Below are 27,747 nucleotides of genomic sequence, written 5' to 3' on the forward strand. Positions count from 1 at the left end.
ACCTGTATCATTATATTTCATTCAATCCTTTGAGATGTATCCTATAATGGCAACATTTTCACCAAATTTGGTCGAGTTTGGAGATATAAAATTATTATTTTGTATGTCTGATCTTTTTAACTCATAGGCCCACTTGCAGAACGGAAAGCTCAGAGGTAATTCAAAAAATTGTTCAAAATATATGAATTCATCCCCTAATGTTTAGTTAACTTCGTGTTAAAAAGATAACTTCACGTTCTACAAGCCATAGTTAGCAAGGGCCATAGTTAGCTTCTCATGATGGGTTAAACTCATACATTTCTAAAAAATATTTAAATTAGCCCCAAGATTCCCCAATTTTTTACTGAAATTTGTGGAAAAACGTGAAACGAAACAAAAGGAAGTAAACAACGTATAACACTAGTTCTCGAATAGTTATATCATCAGTCTGGATTCTTGCACGGAAGACAAACACATTTCATAATCTCAAGATTGTATTACTTAGTTATTATAGCTATTTTATATCTAAATTATAATAACAGACAAATTTTTAAACTTATGTGAATATATGAGACGTATGTATATGTACGTATACCAGAAGTATTAGGAGTTAGAATCCAAATCCAGAATATTATTAGCGTTCGGTTTATCACTTTGTACGCTATTTAGCTCGGCGTCAAATACTAAATTACATATATTTTGCTTAAGTTTTATTTGTTCGTGAAGTTTGAGTTTTTTGACAGTTTTAGCCATACTTAAGAAAAATAAGTCAATGTCGTCATTTTTATCTATTTCCATGATCGGAGAGGGTTGAGAGAGTTTAATTTTTTTTGTTGAGCGATTTTTATCCGCTAGCGGGTTCTTTGTACATGTCGTTTTTTTAGGCATCGAAACAAGCGACGTGTTCGTTGTTGAAACATCTTCGCCTCCGCTTTGGCTTATATCATCAAATTCACTTTGATCATCGCTATCGTTTTGATGAAGATCGGAATCATTTTGCGAAATTTTCCGACGATTTTTTTTCCAATCATCTGAAAAATAAATGAACTCAGTTTAATTCAAATTTAATAAGTTGTTAAATAGTTTAGTGTACTTTGGAAATATAGTAAGTTCTAAAAACCCTACCATACCGTAGGTCCTGGGTTTACAAGAAAAAATATATATTGTACATTAATAAAAGGTGCGATAAACCTTAAGTGACCTTGAACCCTGGGCCTTCGGTGCGGTAGGCATAGCATGCTTCCATCACCCAACAGCGATTGTTGTTGCTGCTTTTGTAGCGATAAGGACACTCTTTGGAGGTTTTTGGGAGTCTTCTCGATGTTGACGGTCCTTTGCCGTATATAGATCCGGTACGTTCCGATCACAAGCAACATTAAGGCACTAGCCCGACCATCTCGGGATTGATTAATTAAGAACCACATTGATCCTTTAAAGCCATACAACCCTTCCACCCTCTAACAAACCAACCTAATAAAACCGCACTGCGTTTTTTTTAGCGCACGCAAACAACCGGCGTTTTTTGCCCTAACCGAAATAAGCATGCGTGCGTGCGTAACTGAGCTGTCATATCTGTATAAAAATTAAACGTCAGCTGGCAGTAAACGTCAAATCTAAATGCCACGCAGAACAAAAATTGGAAATCGTGTTAGGTTTTCACGCAGCAAATTCAATTTCGGTTGCTCTCATACAAGTTGTATGTGCGTGAGAAATTTTCGACAGAAAATGACTTGCGTGCGCCAAAATATAAAGCGCCACACGTGTAACATGGAAAAATTTCACTTCTAAGGCTTTTTACACAAATGCATAAGGGCAAATTTATATAAACGCTTTGGTCGCTTCAAAGCAAAGATAACGTACGGCGTTTGATTGTTTTTCGTATGGCGTTGTCAAAGCGTAGCTGTGGAACAGAAGCAACACTTTTGTGACTACATAAACCATGTTTCAATCTTTTACGTCTCTGCACAGAACCCTAATTGACCGTTTTCAACCGAAACAACAATGGCAACCCAGATTTTCCCTTTATGCTCACTTAAGCGAGTGCCTGTCAGAAAGAAGTCAACACACTTGTACTTGTACACTATGTTCTAGATTTGAGTCGTGGAAAAAGTACCATTAAAAACTTAAAAAATCAATTTCAAAATGAAAAAAGTTTTTAAAAAAATAAATTGGAACAAATGTGAAACTGTTGACGCAACTCTGCACCTTGATATAGAGCAAAAAACTTTCATTATACAAACACAGTGTAACAGTATTGAATTCGATCAAAATTATTCAATTAATTTCTCCATGAGTTCTCGAATTGAATTCGAAAATCAAGGCCCGTACCGGGTTATACAATCAGTGACAGGAGACATATCCGCAAGCACTAAAAGAAGAGATTCGGCAACAAAAACTTAGCCGTTTGATCCAGAAGAGCATAAAAAAGAGACCCTCTGCTTCATCCAAAAAAATCTCTTTGGTCCAACCCTCAGTTAGAGTATATCGATGGCAAGGTCTACTCATTAGATCCATTATTGGATACTATTTTATTGGAAAGTTTGAGTTTTTTTTTTCGTTTGAAGCAAAGTGGTTCCTGTCCCAAATTCCAACCTCCGCTATCGCCAGATATCAAGGATAACAGGAGCCAAATCGTAACATCCGTGATCGTATAACTCGTCACGTAAAAACATGATTTTCGGATTATGACATACGTGAACGTACTACTTCGATCGTAATTTTGGATCGCAACATACGTGACGAGTGACTGAACGTATACGGTCCGATCCACTTTCATTCGAGCACAAACTGGCGATCATATACACACAAATTTCAATGAAAATGTAAGAAAATTGTTAAAATAGATGAATAAATAAAATATACCATATCTTTGAGTTAAATTTAATAACAAATTTCAAACTCTTATTATTAACAAAGGTCGAATTCAAACAAGCTTAATCCAAGCCAAAAGGAAATACTGTCAGAATTCATGGCGAGACATCGCCTTTGGTATCGGCTTGCTTCAAATTTAACTTCCACAGAAAGTAACTAAAATCTGCTTAAGATAATCAAAATCTCCTCAAGAAACTGCAATAAGGTAATAGTCTAGAACAGGGGTCGACTGCTAATATGCGTCCAAAAATATCGGGAGAGTTGTCAAAAGATGCGTACTGACTTCGACAACAATAATACGGAGGAAAAGAAAAATGTTAACTCGTTCAAAAGATATTAACGAAAACCCGAAGGATGTCCCCGGGTCCCTCCGAAATAGGGGGTGGGATCCATAGTATTTTCGCATGGCCGGTCCACCAATGGGGTGGGATCAAAATGTAATGCGTGCAAAATCCCTTTGTACACAAACTTTTTTTCAGTGCACAACAACATTACAACAACCACATGAAAATTGCCAACTTCAACTACAAATATCTTCTAACAGAGATAAAATTTTTCTTTTCCGCCTTCGGATTATTGTTGTCGATAGTCAATAGTCGTTTTTTACACCTCTCTCGATATATTTGGACGCGTATTAGCAGTCAACCCCTGTTCTAGACTTTTACCTGCAAATTTTTTTGTTACAAAGAAATAATACATAAATGATATGCTTGCGCTTTGTTCGATAAGTCCAAAGGGTCGCTATTACAAACAAAACAATAAAATTGGATCTATATCAGTTATTTATTTTGTTTTTTTATATTTTTGCCAACCAATTTGACAGTTCAAAAACGATTGTGAGCTAAAAATACAATCGAACCTAATGTAGATCGTAAAATTTATTGTGAATTGAAAATAAATTACGTTACATTTGCTATCGTATATTATAATCCCATTTTGTTTATACGTTTGACGTATCACGTAATATTCTTTCGTATGGTTGCCGATTCGTGATGGTATGTTACGATTCGAGCCCAGGTCAAGAACATGCCTTTATATGTAAGTATGTTTTTGTTCTTAATTCGAGACATACTTACTCTCTTTCTTTATGTTAGTTTTATCATCGTCTTGTTCATGTTGACCATGACTTTCATATCGTCGCAGAATATCTTCCATTTCATCATAACGTTCCCAAGTAGAAGGCATACCAGTCTTTTCGACTTCTTTCCGTTCTCTTCTGCAAATATCGAACGAAATTTTAGTCAATTTTTCTAAAAGTACCTGTACAAGTTTCCGATATTCATATGTTTCAGTAAATTTAAGGAACATTACATGAATTTCAATTTCCGGGACCGAAATTTTTAGTTGACATTTTTATCCTGAGTATTGCCGTTGGAAGGGGTTAGACTGAAAATAATAGTTTATTTGACTTATAAGAACCGCCCCAAGGTATATTAAGTAGTTCGTGCTGTGCGGACTAATCTCACCTCAAATAGAGGTATTCACTAAAATGAACGAGAACATTTATCTGTACCGTCGCGACAGTCCGGCTTATGCGGCAGTTACTCACGAACGTACGTACCAAAAACGTGTCAGCTGACACGACCTATCTTATGAGTGTGCAATGTAAACGAAAACTCACCGACGTGCAACGCCCGTACGTACGTAGCCCGGAACGTAGAAATCAAAACAATTTTGATTTTTTCCGTAAGAACGTGTCAGCTGATCGCTCTCTCACTAGACAGAGTTACCTAGTAAGCTTTTGTGCGCTAATTTTTGACCGTTTGCAGTTTTATGCAAAAACACCTAATTAAAGTTTGAATAGTTGTGAAAATAATTCGAAATAATTATGTAAAAGTGCTGATTATAAATATTTAATCTATTTATACTTATTTAAAATTTATTCCGGCCTTTTACAATGTCAAAAATTAAATTAGAAAAAGTTGATGTTTCCATAAGCATACATGCAAAATGGTCAATGGCAAGAGTGCTTCTCTGTAAACAATACACACACAAATATGTTATGTACATGTACAAGACGTACACATTGATTCCTACGGGCTTGAGAGTTCGGTCAAACGTGCTTCGTACGACAAACGTCCTTACGTACGGCACACGTCGGTGGGTAACTGCCGCATTAAACTAGCGGGTAAGGGGCTTATGCGGCAATTACTCACGAACGTACGTAGAAAAAACGTGTCAGCTGACACGACCTATCTTATGAATGTGCAATGTAAACGAAAACTCACCGACGTGCAGCGCCCGTACGTACGTAGCCCGGAACGTAGAAATCAAAACAATTTTGATTTTTTCCGTAAGAACGTGTCAGCTGATCGCTCTCTCACTAGAAAGAGTTGCCTAGTAAACTTTTGTGCGCTAATTTTTGAGCGTCTGCAGTTTTATGCAAAAACACCTAATTAAAGTTTGAAAAATTGTGAAAATAATTCGAAATAATTATGTAAAAGTGCAGATCAGAAATATGTAATCTATTTATATTTATTTAATATTAATTCCAGCCTTTTACAATATCCAAAATTAAATTGGAAAAAGTTCATGATTCCATAAGCATGCATACAAAATACAAAATGGTCAATGGCAACAGTGCTTATATGTAAACAATACACACACAAATATGTTGTGTACATGTACACAGACGCACCCATTGATTGCTACGGGCTTGAGGGTTCGGTCAACCGTGTTTTGTACGACAAACGTCCGTACGTACGGCACACGTCGGTGGGTAATTGCCGCTTTAGAATATACTCAAAGTAAGGCAATGCTGTTCTAAGCCGCGAGGGTTCTAGGGGTCTGAAATTCGTGGCTTAATACGACACCTGCTAAGCGATCCAAGTATTTCAACGCAGAGTGCATTTCAGCCAGTCAAAGTAAGACAATTCTCTACTCTTCCTTACAACTGCTAACACACGTCCAAAAATATCGGGCGAGGTGTCAAAAGGCGTATCAAGAGTACGGAAATTCAAAATTTTATTCCTGTCAGATGATAGACATTTTCAATAAAATAGAAAATACAAATTTTTAAAGACTATAAAACAAAAGGCAACAGAAAATATGTCCTTATACACAGACATAATGTTGATGAATTTTGATTTTGAAATTTCAAAAACAGCCATTCTGCGTCCTAATAAAAACTGTGGGTATCTATATTTTAACTGAAACTGAGATATTGAGCACGGCTTGTGTGCAACTGAACCTTTCAACATACACTGTTTTTTTCAATTGAAAATTAAAGATACATATATACTACTTTCCATGTGATCCATCTATTTTGCAAATAAAATGTTAAAACCTTGATTCCTTATACACGAAACTGTATATTTTACTCTCGCTTAACGCAAAATTGGTTACAAAATCTATTTATTAGCAATTTCTTATGTATACTATTATAGACGGGGCTGCTCAACACCTATACACTTGTAGCACTTTGGTTTTTGTTTTGCCCTGTATCATAGGCACAGATAAAATTCGCACTTCAAATATAAAAAAAAAATATTTGTCGCACTACCATATCCCCTCACATATAATTTCGAATCATATGAAAGTGCTCGAATTTCTTATGAAAGTGCCAAGAAAACGCACTCCCGTATGAACCTCTGGCACTTGTGTATGAAAAACATTTGTAATCAAAATTGACTCATAAATAAAATTAGAATATATAATTGACCGCGGAGCTGAAATTTATTGGGCATATGACCAAAGAATATAAGCAAAACAGTACCAAAAGAAGATGAGCCTATTCTAACTTCATACGACATTAGTTAATTACCCTCAAGGGAAATCAGTAACTAGTGATACAAAATTCTGGTTCGGAACTAACCCTATAGTGCCAAATAAAATTGACAGTTTGGATTTTTACATTTCATATTTAACATGTATTTGGGAGATATGCCACCGACAAAAAAACTGATACTAGCTTTAACGAGCTGCGACTACATATGAGTATGCATTTATCTCAACACTATTCCACCAGTTTGTAACTATAAAAAAAAGTGTCAATAAAGAAATTTGTATATAGTTTGGAACTAGTGAAAAGTTAAAGTAGCGGGGACAATTTCCACCGCCTAGGACATCGCCATCTTAAATTCGCCAGTTGAGAACATGTAAAAGAGATAGATGGTGAACTATTAGTGGTTCAGAATGCAGTAGCAATGCACTTATTTTGAACTAGAGATTATCCTTACGGGGTAGTTTCTGTGACTTTTTATTTCAATTCGGTATATTATTTTTCTTGGTTTGACACACTTTTTTAATGGAAGTGGGGGGAACCGTAAAGTACCCATGCCTACCATTTACTTGTTAAACATTTTATTAAATTCAAGTAATCTCTGTTGCTAATATATGTATGTAAATTTGAACACAAATTTAAAACTAACCACGCAGAGCCCTCTAATTAAGCATTTAAAAAGTTTTCAAACTCAACTGCCAATGCAACATTCGTGGAAATCTCCACATTCACTTTTAGTTTGATTATTGAAAACCAAATTCTGACGATATATACAGAATATGTTCCTACACAAACAGAGCTAGAGGTCAATGTAATTTTTCGCTTTTTCAAAATTAAATTTATTGACTCTTGTATGCTGATGATATAACTATTTATGTCATATTTTAAGCAAATATTTTGTAACTTGAAACCACATATTCAACCTCAAACAATTAAAATTTTTTAAACATATTTTTTTAAATACAAAAAAAGTTTCAGTGCACATACATTGTACATGTATTGTGATTTGCACTTCCATATAAAAAATATTGAGCAGCACTGATTATAGATGTAATGTCAATAATTTTAATAATTGATAAATCGATGTGTGCGCCCCTTAAGGGGAAATTTTTTGATATATTTCTTCTACTCCCTTTGGCCTCTGAAATATGTTTAAGATTTCAAGCCTCTAGCTTACTGGGAAGCTATTTACAATTCAACGCAAGATTCCATAGTAAGAATTTCTCACTTATTTCGACCCGTGCGCCACCTAGTGGACCTTTTTATTTGTTATGCATTGTCTCGGTTCTTTGAAGCATGTGTGAGATGTCCAATTTTAATGGCAAGTTTTTAATAAACTTTATGGATAGATTCCCCCACGAAATTTCAAAATATCTCGCCACGGTCACCGGCGTCGGACTTTTTCTTTATTAAATGCATTGACATCCGGTTCTTAACTAGATAGATAGATAGATAGATACTTCTTTATTTCAAAATATTTAACATAAGTATTATGCCTTAAAGCTAAACAAAATCGGTTGGATTTTCTTAAACACATTTTAAAAAATAAAGAATACGACAATGACTTGTTAGTCGTCTGTCGGAGTTGTTGGATTTATATAAATTTGGCTTCTAGCTTAAATTTATTCACAATTTCAAAATGAAGACACAAAGTCAAATTAATCGCTTATGTTTTATATTCAATTTTAAAATTTTCAAATTCTGTTATTAGTTTTCTGTATTTCAGAGCACCAGTAATATAGTTAATCAATTTTTTCCAATCAGGATCATTTTCCCCATTAAGCACACTGATTACTTCCTCATCCCCTAAATATTCTCTTTCAAAACAAACTCGTCTAAAAGGCCTTAATATAGGACATTGGCCTAAGAAGTGGTGTATGTTTTCCGTTTCATTGAGGTTGCAGACTGTACAGTAGGGCGGGTCGATTTAAAAATCGCTCATTGCTCTGTAAAAATCGTATTCTAGGGATCAAAATAAGAACGAAGGAACCATACCTCTAAAACGAATTCTGATGCCCCCCCCCCCCTTTTTGGGACGAACTTTTGGGTAGGGGCAATTTCAATTCTACCTGCTGTGTCTTGTGGTGGCTTAAAAAAACAACACAAGCAATTTTACGATCTGCAACTGTGTCACAGTGATACCTTCATTTTTTAAAACGGTTGCATAAAAACCCACACAACTATGTGTACGACATGCAAATGCATCACAGTGATGCCTTGGTTTTAAAATTCGTTCTAGAGGTATGGTTCCTTCGGCAAAGTTTCTTATTTTGATCCCTAGAATATGATTTTCACAGAGCAATGGGCGATTTTTTTCCCTCCCCACAAATCGACCCGGCCTACTGTACAGCCTCTATTGTACCTGCCCTCTAAATAAATTAAGTCGCATCTCGCCTTGAAAATCCACATTGTGTTCGCACGACTGAAGCTTTCTTTAAAATACTGCGTCCCTAAATTATGGTCAAGGTATTTATAAATTCGATTTTCACTACTCAGTGATTTTCGCCACATTCTCACTCTGTCTTCAGCTTTTAAGTGCGATAATAACGAGAAATTATCATTTTTCCTTGCTTGCTTTGTCGTCTTTTCATTCCAAACTAGGTTCGCCTCATTTCCCAAAGCGTTTAGTCTCTGTGCCCAAAATACATTTTTGTGTAAAAAATTTTTTCACAATATTCTTGGCAATCTATTTTCACTATATTCAAACAATGTCTTGTAAACGTACCTCAAATGCAGATTTAGTGTGTACAAATGTCCGTTTTCCATATCTGATTTCAGCATTATTGCGTAAGTTGGAGTGCAGTTGGGGAGCCTATAAATTCTTTTGAAGAAGAAACATTGCAATTTGTCTACCTCCCTAAACATTTCAGAACCCCATATTTGCGCTGCATACCCTTGTATAGCTCTACAGATCGCATTGTACATTTGCCACTTTGCCTTCATTGAAATTTGGTCGTTATTTAAATACGTTGTTGTAGCATAAAGTTGCTCTCCGAAGGCTTTGGGTAGTGATATCGATGTGATGCCGTATACAGATCCGGTACGCTCCGATACCACATCACCATTAAAGTGCTAGCCCGACCATCTCGGGAACGATTTATGTGGCCACTTTAAACCTTCAGGCCATTCCCTCCCTCCCCACCCCCAAGTTCCATGAGGAGCTTGGGGTAGCCAGAGCCTCGTCTGTTAGTGAAACAGGATTCGCCGCGGATAGGTGAGGTTGACAATTGGGTTTAGAGAAGCTATATATTGCGCTGGCAACCTGAATGGTTGCGCTACACAGCTCCTTGAATCTGGTATTTTAGTCGCCTCTTACGACAGGCATACCTACCGCGGGTATATTCTGACCCCCTAACCCGCTGGGGGTCTGAAGCATTCCTGTTTTCCAGATGTTGTGTAAATATCATTTTTGGTGTGAGCGTTACTCCTAAATATGTATATTCAGATACTATTTTGAGTTCTTCCCCTTTGTATATCCACATTTCCCTGTTAGACAGCCTACCTCCTTTCCTAAACACCATAACTGCTGATTTGCCTAAATTTACCTCTAAATTCCAAGTTTCGCAATATGTGTCAAGGTTACGAATCATTTTCTGTACCGTTTGTGCATCATCGGACAAAATTACTATATCATCTGCATATAGCAGCAACCTTATGTTCAGTTCTTCTATTTACAAACCACCCCCTAAATACTCATGCAAGTCATTTAAATATAATGCAAATAGAAGAGGGGAGAGTAAACAGCCTTGTTTGACACCAGAAGTTGTGTTAAAGCTATCGGACACTTCGCTTCCGTTCCAGACTACCAAATTTGTCGTCTCATAAACCTGTTCAATAAAATCTTCGAATTTGCTTGAAACACCTATGCTTCTTAGTTTTTAAACAAGTAATTTTCTATAGATTTTATCGAACGCCGCCTTAAGATCTATGAACACAGCGTATATTTTCTTTTTTTTCATTAAATTTCAACTCAAGGCTAAATTGTAAAGGTTGTCGGCTGTGGAATAGTTTTTACGAAAACCTGCTTGATACTCAGACATGATATTATTGTATTCAACCCAACACTACAGCCTTTCATTGAGCACACCCATCATTACTTTTGCATTTGTATTGATACACGCCACTCCCCTATAATTGGCCGCAGCCGTGCTGTCTCCCATCTTGAATATTGGAAATATTATACTCGTTGCAGAGTTTAAATCTGCCCTTCATGAGTCATGGCCTGAAGACCTTCAAAGTGCGTCTTGAATTCGTTTGGCGCGATCCGTACCTCGTTTATTGACGGCACATTTCTTAGGTCTTTAACCAGCTTCCACCATTCTTTGCCACTTTTAATCGTGTTTAAGCGTGTCTCCAAATTTCTATAATATTCAGCTTTACTTTTCCTGTATACCTCTTTATATTTCTTATTCGCTTCTAAATATTTTACTCTATCAGTGCTGTTTTTCTATTCTATTTCTGTTCTTCTATATTTTCTCAATAAGCGTCTAACCTTTTTCTTCGCGAAAAAAACATCGGGATTTATACCATTTTGATTTTTTGATAGATAATCCCTTGCATTTTTGTACTCTGGGAGCAGATTTGTATATTACGTCCGTTAAGTCTGTTAGGTCCAGGTGTGTTTTATCTTGCAGCTTCGCCCTTATATTTTCTTTAAGTTCTTCGCAATATTGTACCCTATTTGTATCTTTCTATTTGAGGGTCGGAAGCAGTTTTTTTTCTTTGTTCGGTTGTGTCTCGCATTGTAATCTTAACTCTAATACCAGAGGCATATGATCGGACCATTGTTTTTCCTCTACCGTAAGACTTTCTACATTTTATAACATTTCTTGGGAAACTGTGCATATGTCATTTACTGCAGAACCGTTCCTGCTTATATATGTAACGTTGCCTTCTGTATCTCCTACCGTTCTCCCATTGAACACTATTCTCAACTAAGTATCAAGTATTAAGTAAGTAGCCCGATGGAAAGTCTCTCAAAAACCTGTTTCCAATATTCCAAATCTCGAATAAGTTTTCTAATTTTCTTCTTCTCCTTGAAGAAGTTAATTAATTGAGTTACTTTGGTAAGATTCATATCAGTAAAAATGTCGTAACGTTTTACAAGACGGTGCACCGCCTAATTTTTATCAAAAATTATCAAAGGTATAGAATCCGAAAGCGAAAATTAAAAATTGTATTTCTGCCAAAAGATATAAGCTAAAAATCAGTTGGAAGGTGTTGGACCCATTCAAGGTTATTTTTTTAAATCGCGGCCGATTGTGATAAAATTTTGATAATTTGTAAAACGTTACCAAAATCATTAAAAGAAAAAATATTAAAAGGGGCATATTAACTTCTAACCTCATTCAAAAAAAGGCAAACAAAAGTCTTTTGATGTACATCATTGTAGGGTACTTTTATTGTATTAGTTTTAATGTTTTAACTTTAATACAACTTTACTTCTGTTTTTACTTCTATCAAGTTATTTATATATTTATTTTCAATTTTATATTTCAAAAATTTTGATTAAATAAAAAGACATTGACTGTTATAGAATTATTTCAAACGTTTTATAAATTTATTTATTGGACAATCATAGCAATCATCAATTCTATTATTTCTCTTAGGCCCGGTTTTCCAGTAGTTGGTTAAGCTAAACTTAAACTAAGTTTGCTTTAATTCTAGTCAAATTTAAACTCCATTTAAACTACTGAGCAGTTTTTCAGTCACAGTTTAAGGCCGCCTTTGGCGTATGCTTTTTTGTGCGGCAACATTGGTTTTTTTATTATCTAGATAATTTATAGATACGGCAACAGCTGGATTTTGTTTACCCAACAAACATGGAAAAAATTCTCCAGCGAAGTTGTATACAGTACTTCCCGGATATAAGCACCTTAGAAAATACACGAAAATCCGTGCTTATAAGCGGGGAGTAGTTATACAGAAAGCCCTCTTATAAGCACTGACTGTGCTTATATCCAAATCCCGCTTACAAGCACTCACTGCTAATTTCAAGTGCACAAAGATCAATACATTAACAGTTATACTGAATTTTTAATCATTCATTGGGTTCTATATATCGCTCATTTGCTGCAACGTCGTCATAACTCAAAAAACACAATTTTCCAGGAGAGCCATTCAAAGATTTTAACTGCCATATGTTGCGCATATAAAGGCATATTTTCATTTTTATAACACGTGCTAAATTTTTAACTGATCACGAAGATTTTTTTATACAACATAGATCATGATATTGGGTACGTTTATATGTTATTAACTCAAAAGTCATGTTTTTTGAGTTATGACGACGTTGCAGCAAATGAGCGATATGTACTTACATATAAGTACTGCATATGATGCATGTACGAATTCGTTAATTATTTTTAAAAGAGTGTAATTTTCGACTGAATGTTCAATTTATTGAGTTCGAAATAGTATTGCTCAATTTTATCGAACTTGAGCATAACTTTATTTGAAGGCATAAGTGCTTTACGGATAGTATCAATGGAATCAATGACTTCCTTACGGCTTGGAATACTATCTGCAACACTATTATTATTAATTTTCTCCTGGGATGAAGAATGTATAGAATCGATAAATGAATAGTGATATGCTTATCACGGTGCTTTTAAATTTAGTTAGAAGCCAAATAAATTCGTGTATGAGAAGATTTAAAATATAATTTTTTTTTATTAAGTGCTTATAAGCGGGAAAATTACACAACTTTAAAAAAAATCGGTGCTTTTAGGCGGGAAATGCTTATAAGTGGGTGGTTATATCGTGGTTTTTTGTGTACATATTTTTTTACATTTTTCCTAGTGCTTATAACCGGGGTACATATAAGCAGAAAATAATGTATATAGTTCCGGAAGTGATATCCAACATCACTATTTAATTATTCTTGATATCCATTTTCATTCTCCAATCACTATCCAGCCTTTGAGAAGTTTTGTAAAATTAAGAGTTTTCGAGTTGATATCCAACGTCTTTGATATATTCCAATTAATATCCTAATTCCGAGAGATCTTGAGAAATGTACAGTTCTCAAATGAACATTCAACACATTTCTCCAGTTGATATCCTACATTGCATATCGAGTTGAGGTAAAGTTGAAAAAAAATCTCCAAGTTCGTACCACCAAACCCAACAGCTGTTTATTCTGAGAAATGAACACCTGGTTGATATCAGTAATGAAGCGTAAGTTCAAAAATAAATTATATAGGCGGCCGCCGTGGTGTGATGGTAGCGTGCTCTGCCTACCACACCGAAGATCCTGGGTTCACGCCCCGGGCAAAGCAATATCAAAATTTTAGAAACAAGGTTTTTCAATTATTAGACAGTTTTTCTAAGAGTGGTTGCACGACGGAAGTGTTTGTCAAGAACTCCGTTTGTATTTCTGCCATGAAAAGCTCTCAGTGAAAACTCATCTGCCTTGCAGATGCCGTTCGGAGTCGGCATAAAACAAGTAGGTCCCGTCCCGCCTATTTGTAGGAAAAATTAAAAGGAGCACGACGCAAATTGAAAGAGAAGCTCGGCCTTAAATATCTTCGGAGGTTAGCGTGTCAATTTATTTATTTTTTAATTATATATATTTCATTTTATTTTCGTGAAAATACTGTAGTATGGAATCTTACATTTGAGTCCAATTAAAGAACCACAAGTTGTTAAATTGTTTCAACTTAAGTAATAACATTTTTTGCTTTATAAAAAATTCCCTCTTTTGCTGAGTACGCTATGATTCTCGAGTTGAGCCACTGTTTCGAAACAACTCTTGAGATTTTAGAAGTATGCCTAGTTCTCAAGATGGGCTCGAATGGTACTCAAGCCCAAATGCTTGTTGGGTATGTTCGACGCCATTTCGAACGAACGCAAATCACTGATAGGTTAACTAGAGTTTAACCCGGTCAGATCGACCGCTTAAGCTCAGCTTAAAGTACACTGAAAAACTGCAGAATAAGTTTAAGCGTAGTTTAGCTGACAAACTGAGTTTAACTTGTACTGAAACACCGGGCCTTATATCATAAGGAGACAAACTAATTTTACGAAACCAACAAAATTTTTTTTATATTAAAACAAACAACTTTTGGGTGATCTTTTGTATAATTTAAAATAATTTAAATAAGAATAAATTTTCTTTAAATTTTTTGAGCCTGTGAATTTAACATTTTTTAAAATTCGCTCATTAATAGCGTTTTTATCTAATTCATCAGCTTTCTAATTACCGTAAATACCGACATGACTAGGTGTCCAGAAGATATGTATATTCTTATGAATTCTTATGGCAATAGAATTAACGGTAGTATTTTTTTTTAAATTTGACATGAAACTAAACTATCAGTAAAAATAACTATATTAGAACAATTATGTATTAACAAAGGCAACATCAAAAGCTTCTTCGTCGGCTAACAATTTACCAAAATAAGGTGAAGCTTTGAATGATAAATTAAAACAAACTTCTAAAAGGACTTCTTAAATTATTTTTCACACTGTATTATAATATTAAGAGCAAAAATTTTATTCATAACCAACACTTAATAATGTCACAGAACTGCCAAACAACCGAATTAACATTTGGAGTTTTGGAGTGAATGTAATGAAAAAAATTTCAGCCCAATTCTAAGCAAAAATTCCTTACGACTTTTTTACTTCTCCCTTTCCTCTTATTCTGAACAATGTTTGAAAAAGCGGAAACCGGTTAATTGGATAAAAATAGGTATGTATTATGAATGTGACTGAGAGGGCGATTTCTCTGCCATTACTTAGGAGTTTTTTCACTTGTTAAATTAAAGGGAATGCATCGAGTTAAAGTAAATTGGTTCCTTTAAAAAAGAACACTTATTTGTACAAATTTGTGCTAAAATATGTACATTCTACCACAATATTCTTTATTTTAAGTCGAAAAGTATATCATAAGTAAGGGAAGAGCTCTTGGTATATTTGATGCAGCCATCCAGAAATTGCGCAAGGATTTTTTATAAAAAATAAATAAATGTAAGGCGCGATAACCTCCGAAGAGATCTAAGGCCGAGCTTCTCTTCCAATTTGCGTCGTGCTCCTCTTGATTTTTCCCTACAAATTGGCCGGACGGGACCTACATGTTTTATGCCGACTCCGAACGGCATCTGCAAGGCAGATGAGCTTTCACTGAGAGCTTTTCATGGCAGAAATACAATCGGAGCGCTTGCCAGACACTGCCGAGGGGCGACCCCGCTTAGAAAAATTTTCTTCTAATTGAAAAATCTTATTTCTAAAATTTTGATGTTGCTTTGCCCGGGAGTTGAACCCAGGGCATACGGTGTGATAGGCGGAGCACGCCACACCACGGTGGCCGCCGAGGATTTTTTAAGAAGGCTTAAATAGATTTTGACATATGACGAAAGCCGAATTCCACTTGAGTTGGCCGCTAGAAAATTGCTTTGCTGAATGGAAGCAAGCAACTTTAGCGGATTTGTGTTCCCGCCGTCTTCTTCTTCCTATGCTCCTCCGTTGATGTTGCTGTGGCACCAATTCATTACTCATTTCAGTGAATACCATATGAAAAGCAGTACTTCATTTCTCAATTTCTGACAAATTCGCAACAACAGCTTTTTAATTTTTTAAGCAAAATAAGAAATGCGCAACAAAATTTCAATTGACAAAACAGCTTACTTCGAAATTCCTATTCCACAATTATTGTTCTCCCTAGGAGAAAAGAATTGGAGGAATTTTTCTCCGGGAATAAAAAAATCCCCGAGAACAAAATTCCGAGGGAATATTAAGAATGGGCTGCTTGTAATTTGACGTTCAATCCAGTCCGTTGAGTGAATCAAAAATACTGAACGATGCGATCAGAAAGTTATCATTCGACAATTTATCAGAAGCCGTGTTTGTTGAAAGCTCCTATTTTCACGGTGTTAGGTTAATAGGGCTGCATGGGAACTTCCTATTCGGAGAAAGTCGTCAAGGAACCTCTTGGTTTCTCTACCGAACTCAAGTAGGAACGAATGATCCTCCCTCCCAACCTCTGTCAGACTGGGTGTAAGGCTTAAAGTTTCTAGCTCAATAAGTACTTAAAATCTATCGCGAGATTCTGTTTTCCTTAAACGGATTTTTTATTCATCTCTAAATATCTAAGTCCGTCAATCTAGAAAAATTGTTTATCCTGAATGTTACAACTTAATAGGACACCGCAGCCATGTTTAAAGTTTCAGGTCCCTAGGTTGTCTATACTATAGCTCTAGGGGAAGTTACTCAAATAGATAAAAAATCGAAGTGAACAGGTGAATTGTGTTTTAAATCCGAGTTTGGTGTACACATGCTGAAGTGTTCTGCGCAAAAATAATATGGGTCCGACACCGGTTTCACATCGGTACAGGGCAAGTTTTAATTTTTGTTTGTTTTTAAACATCTTTTGACACAACGTAATAATTAATTTGTGAACTTAAGACCGAGGGACTTATGTGTGCTGCAATTACCGGGCTCGACTTTTCATGTTACTCATTTTCACTCTTATCTCATTCACTGTATATTTCATATTTTGTATTTCCATTTCGACTGCTATCTCCATTAATATAGCAGTGTTTCGTTTGGAAGTTATCAGGTCAACCAATTTATCTCTCCATATTTCGAGTAAAGCACTTTCACTCTCTATCGTCCATTGACTACGAGATCCCTTAGAATCGGCCCAACCATCCATCTCCATTTACTTCTCAAATTGCATTAATTTTACTAATTAATTATTTTCGGTAATACATTCCGCTATGGTAATGTACAAACAGATTGGTAAATTGTTTATGGTGATGATTAAGTTTTCAAGTTTTCAGTATTTCTTTAAGCAAAAGTCGATAAGTTAATAGCGAATACAGGGCGGTACAGATATTTAAAAAATATATCTCTAAATAAAATGAAAAAGTAACCAACTTCCAACTTTTGTTGCAAGCAAAGCATAAGAGAATTTGACATTTGCTTTGGTTAAGGGTGCTTTCACACTTTGCAAGTGAAATTATTTTTCCCCCTCGTTGCCAACTTTTCTAAAATTTTTCAGTTAAAAGCTACAATATAACAAATGAACACGACACAAAATATGTTAGCAAGTATTGTTGTTGTGTATAGAGAATCTTTACAAGTTTGAAGTGCTTTATATTTACACACGCAACATCTTGCGTGATTGCGGCGATGCAATCTTATACATGCCAGTAACACCGCCACAATTACGCAAGGAACTTCAGATTTACAGGCCAGCCTAATAAAAACGCGGCAGTTTTCTGTCAAAAATTCCTCATGCACATACAAATTATATGAGAGAAATTGAAAGAAACGCGGTTTCTAATTTCTGTTCTGCTTTACATATCGGTTTGACGTTTGCATATATGGTTTACATTGTCGCAACGCATACTTATTTCGGTTAGGGGAAACTCATAACCAAAACATATGTCAAATTCCTCTTGTTATGTTTTACTTGCGACATAAGTTGGCAGAAGGCTACTTTTTCGTGTCAGTGTCGCTCGATGTGCCTTTTGCGTTGAACGCATCATAAATAGTGTAAGGAATACTCCTTTAGGATTATAGGAGTGTTCCAAAACTAATATGTATTCATACAAAAAATGTGCTCTAATTAACATTGCGATGTCCTAGGAGAGGAGTAGGTGATCCCACTCTCGCTTTGTTTATGAGTATTCCATAGAGTACATACGTGAGAGTACTTTCCAAAGTACTTTCAGTGTAGTACTCCATGGAGCACCCACAGAGGATCATATGCCAAAGTACTAAAGAGGAATTGTGTCGGAAAGAATTATCGGAGTGAATTTCAAAAATGAAAGTAAATGAAGAGGGGCAATACAACTTTTATATTTTATACTACGAATATTCTTATGTTATTTAGCATTTGCGTGTATAAAGAAACTAATATTTCTCTATACTATAGTATGTGTACATAATACCAGTGCGCGGTTGCATTTTATCAGAGTTGCCATAGTAAAATTTTATTATCAGTTATTTGTATGCAATATTTTACTTTTGGCAACTCTGTTCGATCGTCATCGTGTCGTGATCACTGTCGTTAAAAAACGAGCAATGATCGGCTGAAGGTGGTCCGCAAACGCATTGCAAAGGAGTATTGATAGAGTACTCCAACATGAAGAAAATGGAACACGTAATCCACCTATTTTTGCAGGGTACCTACTCGCGCAAGTAAATTAAGCATATGACCAAGGGTAATTATGAATGTAGATTTTAGGTAGAGCAACAGTTTAAGGTTAAAAATTTTATATTTTCAAAAATGTGTTTTTTCTTTAACGCACTGCCCAAAAAAACTATTGTTTGTGCCATTTCACAATGCACATATTAAATAATTCTCGTAATCTCAACAATTCGTAACTACCCTGCGAAAATTGTTGGATTACATGTTCCATTTTCTTCATGTTGGAGTACTCTAACAATACTCCTTTGCAATGCGTTTGCGGACCACCATCAGCCGATTATTGCTCGTTTTTTAACGACAATGATCACGACACGATAACGATCGAACAGAGTTGCCAAAAGTAAAATATTGCATACAAATACCCTTGAAAAAACCCGAGTGCTCCATAAATAGTGTAAGGAATACTCCTTTAGGAGTATAGAAGTGTTCCAAAACTAATCTGTATTCATACAAAAAATGTGCTCCAATTAATATTGCGATGTCCTAGGAGAGGAGTAGGTGATCCCACTCTCGCTTTGTTTGTGAGTATTCCATAGAGTACATACGTGAGAGTACTTTTCAAAGTACTTTCACTGTAGTACTCCATGGGGCACCCACAGAGGATCATATGCCAAAGTACTAAAGATGAACTGTGTCGGAAAGAATTATCGGAGTGAATTTAATTTAAAATGAAAGTAAAAGAAGAGGGGCAATACAACTTTTATATTTTATACTACGAATATTCTTATGTTATTTAGCATTTGCGTGAATAATATTTCTCTATACTATAGTATGTATACATAAGGGCGAATTAATGGTGGCTTATAACCATAAAGCCATAACCAGATAAAACAGCTGATCGAACCTACCTTATGGAAATCAATGTAATCGATTAATGGTGCCATACCATAACGCTAACTCGCTTACATTGATTTCCTTAATGTAGGTTCGATCAGCTGTTTTATCTGGTTATGGCTTTATGGTTATAAGTCACCATTAATTCGCGCTATAAAACCAGTGCGCGGTTGCATTTCATCAGAGTTGCCATAGTAAAATCTTGTTATCAGTTATTTGTATGCAATATTTGAATCTTGGTAACTCTGTTCGATCGTCATCGTGTCGTGATCACGGTCTTTAAAAAACGAGCAATGATCGGCTGATGGTGGTCCGCAAACGCATTGCAAAGGAGTATTGGTAGTGTACTCCAACATGAAGAAAATGGAACACGTAATCCAACAATTTTTGCAGGGTATATGAAAAAGCTGATTGTGGTTCGGCCTTAAGGCGGTGCCGCAATGACATTTTTCATATAGATGCGTTTAACACAAGCTTATGCATTCCAATAACATCGCCACAATCAACCAAGATGTTGCGTTTGTAAATATGAAGGAAATTCAGACGTAGCAATTGAAGTTTATTACGCCTTGCCCATTCACATACAAAATTTCGCGAAGCACTGTTATAAACATTCTCCCTATACAACAAAAATACTAGCTAACATATTTTGTGTCATAATCGATTGTTATTTGCAGCTTTTAATTGCGAAAAATGTTAGAAAATTTACCATCCAGTGGGAAAAATAACGTCACTTGCAAAGCGTGCCAACACCCTTAGCCAAATCAACTGTCAAATTCTTCTTCTTATGCTTTGCATGGAAACAAATTTTGGAGATTGCTACCATTGTGAATGATAACTAAGTGTGATATCTTCTGCACAGACGTCAAAATTCCAAAATGATTGTATCACCTGATTTGTATTTGACTATCGCTGTCTCATTCTGTATCTCTTTCTATCATCCGCTGAAGATAGGCGCCGCCATATTGAACACCCTGTCAAAACGCTAAAAAGTAGTCATATTGTACATCCTGTCAGGCATTTGACAGATATCAAACTTAGTTTCATTCACAATGATTGCTACTTTTTAATATCAGATGGCGCCAGTGTCGCTCATTCTACCGTTGTCCATAAAAATACGTGCAATCTACTCATAATGCATAAGCTTGTGTTAAACTCATCTATATGAAAAACTGCTTATGTGTCGGACCTATTAGGCATTGTAAAGGTCTACAAGTAGGATATGTAGCAGCACGCACATCCACAGCCACGCTCATCTGATAAAATGCTTGTTCTTGTTCGTTTTTTTTTTTTTTTTTTGTGGATGCTATTTGGCACTGTTGTACTTCTTAGGACCAAAAAAAGTATAGTAGCTGTTATCGAAAACTGCGTAAAATTTTTATTGTTATATTACAAAGAAATATCCTTATTTACTTTCAAAAGAGCACTTAATTACTGTTGGGAGATATTGAATAAAACACGTGTGTATTCTTCGGCGATTTGTTATATTAAGTGCAGAGTACAAAATTTATTTCAATGACATTATAAGATAGAGATGAGCATGTGACAGTGTTGTGCAAACCTATCTCTAGCAGATATGGACGAGTGACAGTGTTGCGTAACCTAAACTAACTTCAACACCCTCACTTGGGGAATTACAAATGTATTAAATTAATATACTAATTCAATTTATGAAAGAATATTCATCGAAGTATTAAATCCAAAAATTCACAATATGTATATAAAAAATATTTCAATTTACAATAGAATATCTTTAATGAATATATTTCATATGAAATTTGTAAGTTCAGCATAATCCGCAAATTTTGACGCATAAAGAGTGTTTGTCCTTTGGTACTGCTTTGGTTAAGTTATCAGCTGCCATTTCTTCGGACGGAATGTAGTTTATTTTAATTACACCTTCATGGAGCATGTCTCTGATATGATGATGCCTAACGTCAATGTGGTTCGTCAGATTCCTAAAATTGTCGGATTCAGCTAATTCAATTGAGCTTTTGTTTTCGCAATTTAAGAGAATAGCCTTCTGTGGCATGGGATCGATTTCATTAACAAATTGTTTCAACCACATAGCTTCCCTCACTGCAGCTGACATTGCCAAATACTCTGCCTCAGTTGTCGATAACGCCACTGTTGGTTGACGCTTGCTGTTCCAGGTAATTGCCGCGTTGTACCACTTGAACACGTAACAACTGCATGATCGTGGGTTATCAACATCTGATGCATAGTCTGCATCACAAAAGCATGAGATGCCATCGTCGATTTGTTTGATATATCGTAGTTTTAAATGTATGCTCCCTTTTAGGTATCGAAATATACGTTTCACCGCCGACAAGTGAGATGAATTGTAGTTCGCGTTGAATCGACTCACGTCGTTGACGGCAAAGGCGATATCGGGGCGAGTGCCTTGTGCTAAATATAGCAAACAACCCACTGCTTCTTGGTACGGGATGCGATTAAGATCTTTGAGTGAGTCTGTGTTTGATCCAAGATTTTTAGATAGCTTAACATTCGGATCACTTGGCGTAGATATCGGCTTACAGTTATCCATATGAAAACGCTCGAGTATTTCATTGATATAATTCGACTGATCTAATTCTATCTTTTGTTTGATTTATTCGAATACCTTAACAATGCGTAGCTGATCCCATGTCTTTCATCTTAAAACATGTACTACGTGCTGATTTCAATTTGACTAGCACCGTCGGATCACTCCAAAATATTAATATATCATCCACAAGTCAAGTTTCGACTGAATCAAATCAGGACTTTAAAGCTGTAATAAGCTAATGATTCCACTGCCTACCAGCCTGTTTCAAACCATACATAGCTCTATTCAACTTGCCCACTTTACTAGTACCATCGCTAAAACCTTCTGGTTGCTCGATATATATTTCTTCTACTAAATCTCCTTGAAGAAATGCGGATACAGCGTCCATTTGATCGATTTTCATTCGTCTTTTTGCAGCTAACGCAATTAAAAAACGAATTGTCGTGTAACGAACGACGGGGGAAAATATTTCTTGGTAATCTATACCAAACTTTTGAGCGCAACCTTTCGCAACAAATCGAGCTTTGTAACGCAATATATCTCCGTTGTCATCGCGCTTAGTTTTGAATACCCATTTGTCTTTTATGGCTTTTCGACCTTTAGGTAGCTCAGCTAAAATCCACGTATTGTTCTCGTTGTGCGAATTAATTTCTTCCTCCATGGCTTTCTGCCATCTTTTATTATCTTTGCTATTCAACGCTTCAGTTAGCGTAGCCGGGTCTGAAAATTTTTCGCTACGTGATATATATGAAACATACCCATCTAAAACTTTGGGTTTTGGCTTACGCGAAGTCCTTTTTGGTTCTTGCATCGACAAATCTTTATAACTTGGGTCACTTTGTACATAATCGCTATCATATTGGTTAGTTTCATTATCTATACCGACTTCTGATAAACTGTTTACTGTATTATCAATTGGATGCGCGTCAACAAAAGTTTCTAATGCGTAATCCCTCCCTGAGACTGAACCATAGTGTACCTATACCAAGTGTGTCAACTAAGCGATAAACGTCAAAACTACAAACAGCCTCGCTCACCTGATGCAAATCTCAGGTCTAGAGTTGCATTTTTGGTACGTAAGAGTACTTCAAGCTGAGTTGCATTTAATAGTTAAATAAAACTTTGTAGTATTTACAGATGTAATTGTTGCATATATTTCCGCGGAAATAAGAATACTAGATTTGTAGCCTGCAACAATGCGGAAACATACGGAAAGCAAAATTTATTTAAATTAGAGTCAAAATATAAAGCGCCACACGTGTAACATGGAAAAATTTCACTTCTAAGGCTGTTTACACAAATGCATAAGGGCAAAATTATATAAAACGCTTTGGTCACTTCAAAAGCATATATGACACTTTATACTATATTTTTGCTTAGATTTCAAGCTAAAAAAACTAACGAAACTTTATCGGAACTTCAAAACACAAAAAAAATGTCTATCATGAAAAAGCGAGGCCACTATTCCCCCATAATTAGCGAGTTTGTCATGTTTTTGTTTATGTTTTACATTTTATCTTTACATTAACATTTTTAACAATAAAACAATGCAAATAACACGCGCAAATTATTTCTTTCTCTAATGGTTCACTTTTTTCACAAGAAACTTGATTCTAATTGTGTTTTTATGCACCAAATTTTCAAACTAAAAAAAAACTTTCATTTGTCTGAAAAAAATAAAGAAAAAACGGCCGAATGTCAAAAAAACCTATCGAAAAACAACCTGGCTCGTTTGTTTTTAATGAAAGGTTGTATTTTTCTTGTATTTCGTTAGTTTTTTGAAATATAGTTTAGCGTAGGCACGCAACCAAAGCATTTATGTAAATTTTTCGATACTTCGCCCGACAGATGAATTAATGAATGCAACACAACCAAAGCGTCTGTTTAAATCCGCCTTAATTTTTGTAGCTGTGAAAGCCTCCTGCAAATATAATGGTGCTGTAATTGCAAGCAAATCAAACTCCTATATGACGCTACTTTATTTTCTATGTATTTTTCTTGTATTTTCTCTTATATTTTTTGTCGAGGGAGCCAATAAGGTTTCAATACTGGTGAAAGTATGTGAACTATATTTGAAAAAACTAACGAAATACAAGAAAAATTCAACGTAGTTCATTAAAAACAAACAAGCCAGTTTGTATTTCGATAGGGTTTTTTGACATTAGGCAGTTTTTTCTTTATTTTTTCTGACAAATGAAAATTTTGTTTTTAGTTTCAAAATTTTGTGCATAAAAACACAATTAAACTCAAAGTGTACACTTTTCAGTTTTTCATAGTGAACTTGGGTACAGAAATTCAAATTAAAAAGTTTTTCACAATAATTTGAAAAACTCTACGTTTTCTCTGCTTTTTACAATTAAAGGAGCAACCCTCCGTAATAAATTAAACTTTTAATGAAAATCAATAAATCTGAACTGAACACTTTTCGCCATGATATAAAATTAAAATGCTGTGGAACAGGAGCAACACTTTTCTGACTACATAAACCCTGTTTCAATCTTTTACGTCTCTGCACAGAACCCCAATTGGCCCTTTTCAACCGAAACAACAATGACAACCCAGATTTTCCCGTTATGCCCACTTAAGCGAGTGCCTGTCAGAAAGAAGTCAACACACTTGTACTTGTACACTATGGACTGAACTATCTTTCGCATTTTGCATGCTTTCAATTTGTTGGTTCGGATAATCTTCATCCGAGAGGTCCACGTCCCTTACTTTATCCGAATCAACAATTTTTGTACTAATATCCACTTTCATGTTCGTTTTTGGAGGGCTCTCATGAAAAATTACATCACGACTTACTGTGAGTTTTTTGGTATTGGGTTCAATGCAGCGATAATCTTTCTTATCACCATCAAAACCGACAAATATCATCTTTATTGACTTCGCATTCCCTTTTGTTCTAAGTTGTTTTGGAATATGAACCATCACTGTGGATCCAAAGATTCTCAAATGAGAAATGTCTACTTTTGTTCCAGACCATACTTTTTCTGGTGTTTTGTTAACTAATGCTGAAGAAAGTGACCTGTTCACAATATACGCTGCCATCGCACATGCTTCAGCCCAATATGAATCGTCTAAATTTGCATCAAAAATCATGCACCTAGCTCGTTCTACTAAAGTGCGATTCATACGCTCTGCAATACCGTTTTGTTGTGGGCTATAGGAATTTGTCATTTTATGTTGGATACCTGACGATTTAAAAATTTGCAAAAATTGTTTACTACAATACTCAGACCCTCCATCTGTGCGGAAAATTTTGATTTTACGTTGTGTCTGGTTCTCAACATACGCTTTAAAATCTATGAACGCTTCTATAGCCTCGGATTTTTGCTTTAAGAAGTATAAAAATACTTTGTGACTATTGTCATCTATAAACGTGATGAAATATCTAGCTCCCCCAATGGAATGCGTTTCCATTGGCCCTACCAGGTCAGAATGTATGATCTCTAAAAGTTCTTTTGATTTCGACTTACTATGCTGAAAAGGGTTTTCTTGAATGTTTGCCCTGTGCACATACTGTGCAATTAGTGTCGATTGTTTTGTCATCAAATATTAATCCATCAACAATATGCTTCATTTGTTTCAAACTTTGAAAATTTATATGACCTAATCTGCGATGCCAAGTTATTGCATTAGTTTAAAAACTTCTGCACATTAACGACGAACCAGATGTAAATTTGTATACACCATCTTTTGCTTTGCAATTAGCTTATGGAATTCCTTTATTATCGTATACAGTGCACCCGCGCTTATCAAATAAAACTTTGTTACCTGCTTCTATCATTTTGTGAACTGACAGTAAGTTGGCTGACAAGTCTGGTATATGCAAAGCATTATTTACGTCAATTTCTTTTGTATTTATTGTAAGGGTTGTCTTCCCAGCACATTTTACACCCATTTTTGCGTCATTTTCCGCGACGATGTCTTTAATCGACGACGGTTTAACTTCACTCCAAAGATTTGCATTGGGTGTCATGTGACTTGATGCCCCACTGTCAACGAGCCATTCATGACTTGAACCTGTGGCTGTTCGGCAAGAGAAGCCTCTTTTTGCTGAAAACGTAGATTTTTCCTATGTCTCTGCAGTGCAATCACTCGCCTTGTGATTTTTACCACCGCACGCATAACATTTTATACCGCGATTTACATTCTTCTTGAAATGTTTTTACTTTTTGATAAAAAGGCACTGTCTGTTAACGGCGAAGGCTTTACTTCTAAATCAAATAATTTCGTTTTAACTTCTTCGGATGACGGATACGATTGTCTTCCTTCGAAACCCATTAATAGTGGCATGAACTGCTCTGGCAAGCCCAGACAGTAAATTCCAGCCAACCAGCGATTGTCAACTTCCCATCCTGCGCTATTTAATTTTTGGTAAACAAAAGTAATGGATTCTATGTACGATTCCATAGATTGACAGTTTTCGAATTTGATCGAAACAAATTTGATTAACAGACTGACTGTTCGTAGAAATCCTGTATCTTCATATAATCCCAAAGGAGTATTCCTTACATTATTTATAGAGTACTCGCGTTTTTGGAAGGGTACATATCAACATATAGTACAAAATTGAATGAGATATTTTCTGTGATGGGTATGACCCAAAAAGTAGAATTTAATACTCGAATTACAGATGCAAGTGCATCTAAAATTGATTTATTATATTCAAATTCAGATGAAATTCAGTGCAATAATTTGCCTGCATACAAAATTTCAGACCACGAAACAATAATGTTCAATATTAAAACGTCTAAATCATACCAGATGAGAATGACCAAGAAAATCACAGCTTGGGATAAATATAATAGTGAAATCTTAATAAGCATCCTGAGATCATGTAACTTCAACATAAATTAAAACCTACTAATTGATGAGAAAGTCGAATTAGTGAACAACATAATAATGCAAGCTATGGAGAGTTTAACGTATGAAAAAAAGTTCATATCAACCTAATGAATAAATGGTACGACAGAGAATTGGAGCAAATGAATAATCAAAAATAAATGTAAGGCGCGATGACCTACGAAGAGATCTAAGGCCGAGCTTCTCTTCCAATTTGCGTCGTGCTCCTCTTGATTTTTCCCTACAAATTGGCCGGACGGGACCTACATGTTTTATGCCGATTCCGAACGGCATCTGCAAGGCAGATGAGTTTTCACTGAGAGCTTTTCATGGCAGAAATACAATCGGAGCGCTTGCCAGACACTGCCGAGGGGCGACCCCGCTTAGAAAAATTTTCTTCTAATTGAAAAATCTTATTTCTAAAATTTTGATGTTGCTTTGCCCGGGAGTTGAACCCAGGGCATACGGTGTGATAGGCGGAGCACGCTACCATCACACCACGGTGGCCGCCATGAACAAATGCAAATATAATAATTATAAGCTTGCGATACAAACAGGTGACTGGAACGAATATAAAAATATAAATCGTATCTACAAAAAGCTAGTAAAAATAAAGAAAGTTAAATATATGGAAAATAAAGTCGAAATGAATGAAAATAACGCCAAAGAAATGTGGAAACATCTCAAACAAGCGGTTTGCTTAACGAGAGATAACGAAGGGATTAAAAAGGCGATAATAGATGGTATGATGGTAGAAAATGAGACTGAGCTGGCAAATGGTCTAAATAG

At 35.6% G+C, this 27,747-nt stretch overlaps 1 protein-coding gene across 5 annotated transcripts in view; it reads right to left on the reverse strand.

The window, feature by feature from the left end:
* Window positions 1-455: 455 nt before the first annotated feature.
* LOC137251476 (uncharacterized) overlaps window positions 456-27,747 on the reverse strand; it is a 36,235-nt gene continuing 8,943 nt past the window's right edge. For 3 of the 5 annotated variants that reach the window (XM_067786132.1, XM_067786127.1, XM_067786130.1), the window contains exons 3-4: window positions 3,927-4,066; window positions 456-1,010 (exon numbers count right to left, since the gene is read on the reverse strand). In XM_067786132.1, the coding sequence (XP_067642233.1) occupies window positions 583-1,010; window positions 3,927-4,066 (568 nt within the window). In that variant the 3' untranslated portion in view covers window positions 456-582. Of the gene's footprint in view, window positions 1,011-3,926; window positions 4,067-9,296; window positions 9,675-17,007; window positions 17,364-27,747 lie in introns of those variants that run through there. The other 2 variants (XM_067786129.1, XM_067786131.1) reach the window with 2 other exon arrangements.

The sequence above is a fragment of the Eurosta solidaginis genome, chromosome 4 (genome assembly GCF_040869045.1).
Source record: "Eurosta solidaginis isolate ZX-2024a chromosome 4, ASM4086904v1, whole genome shotgun sequence".
Lineage (NCBI taxonomy): Eukaryota > Metazoa > Arthropoda > Insecta > Diptera > Tephritidae > Eurosta > Eurosta solidaginis.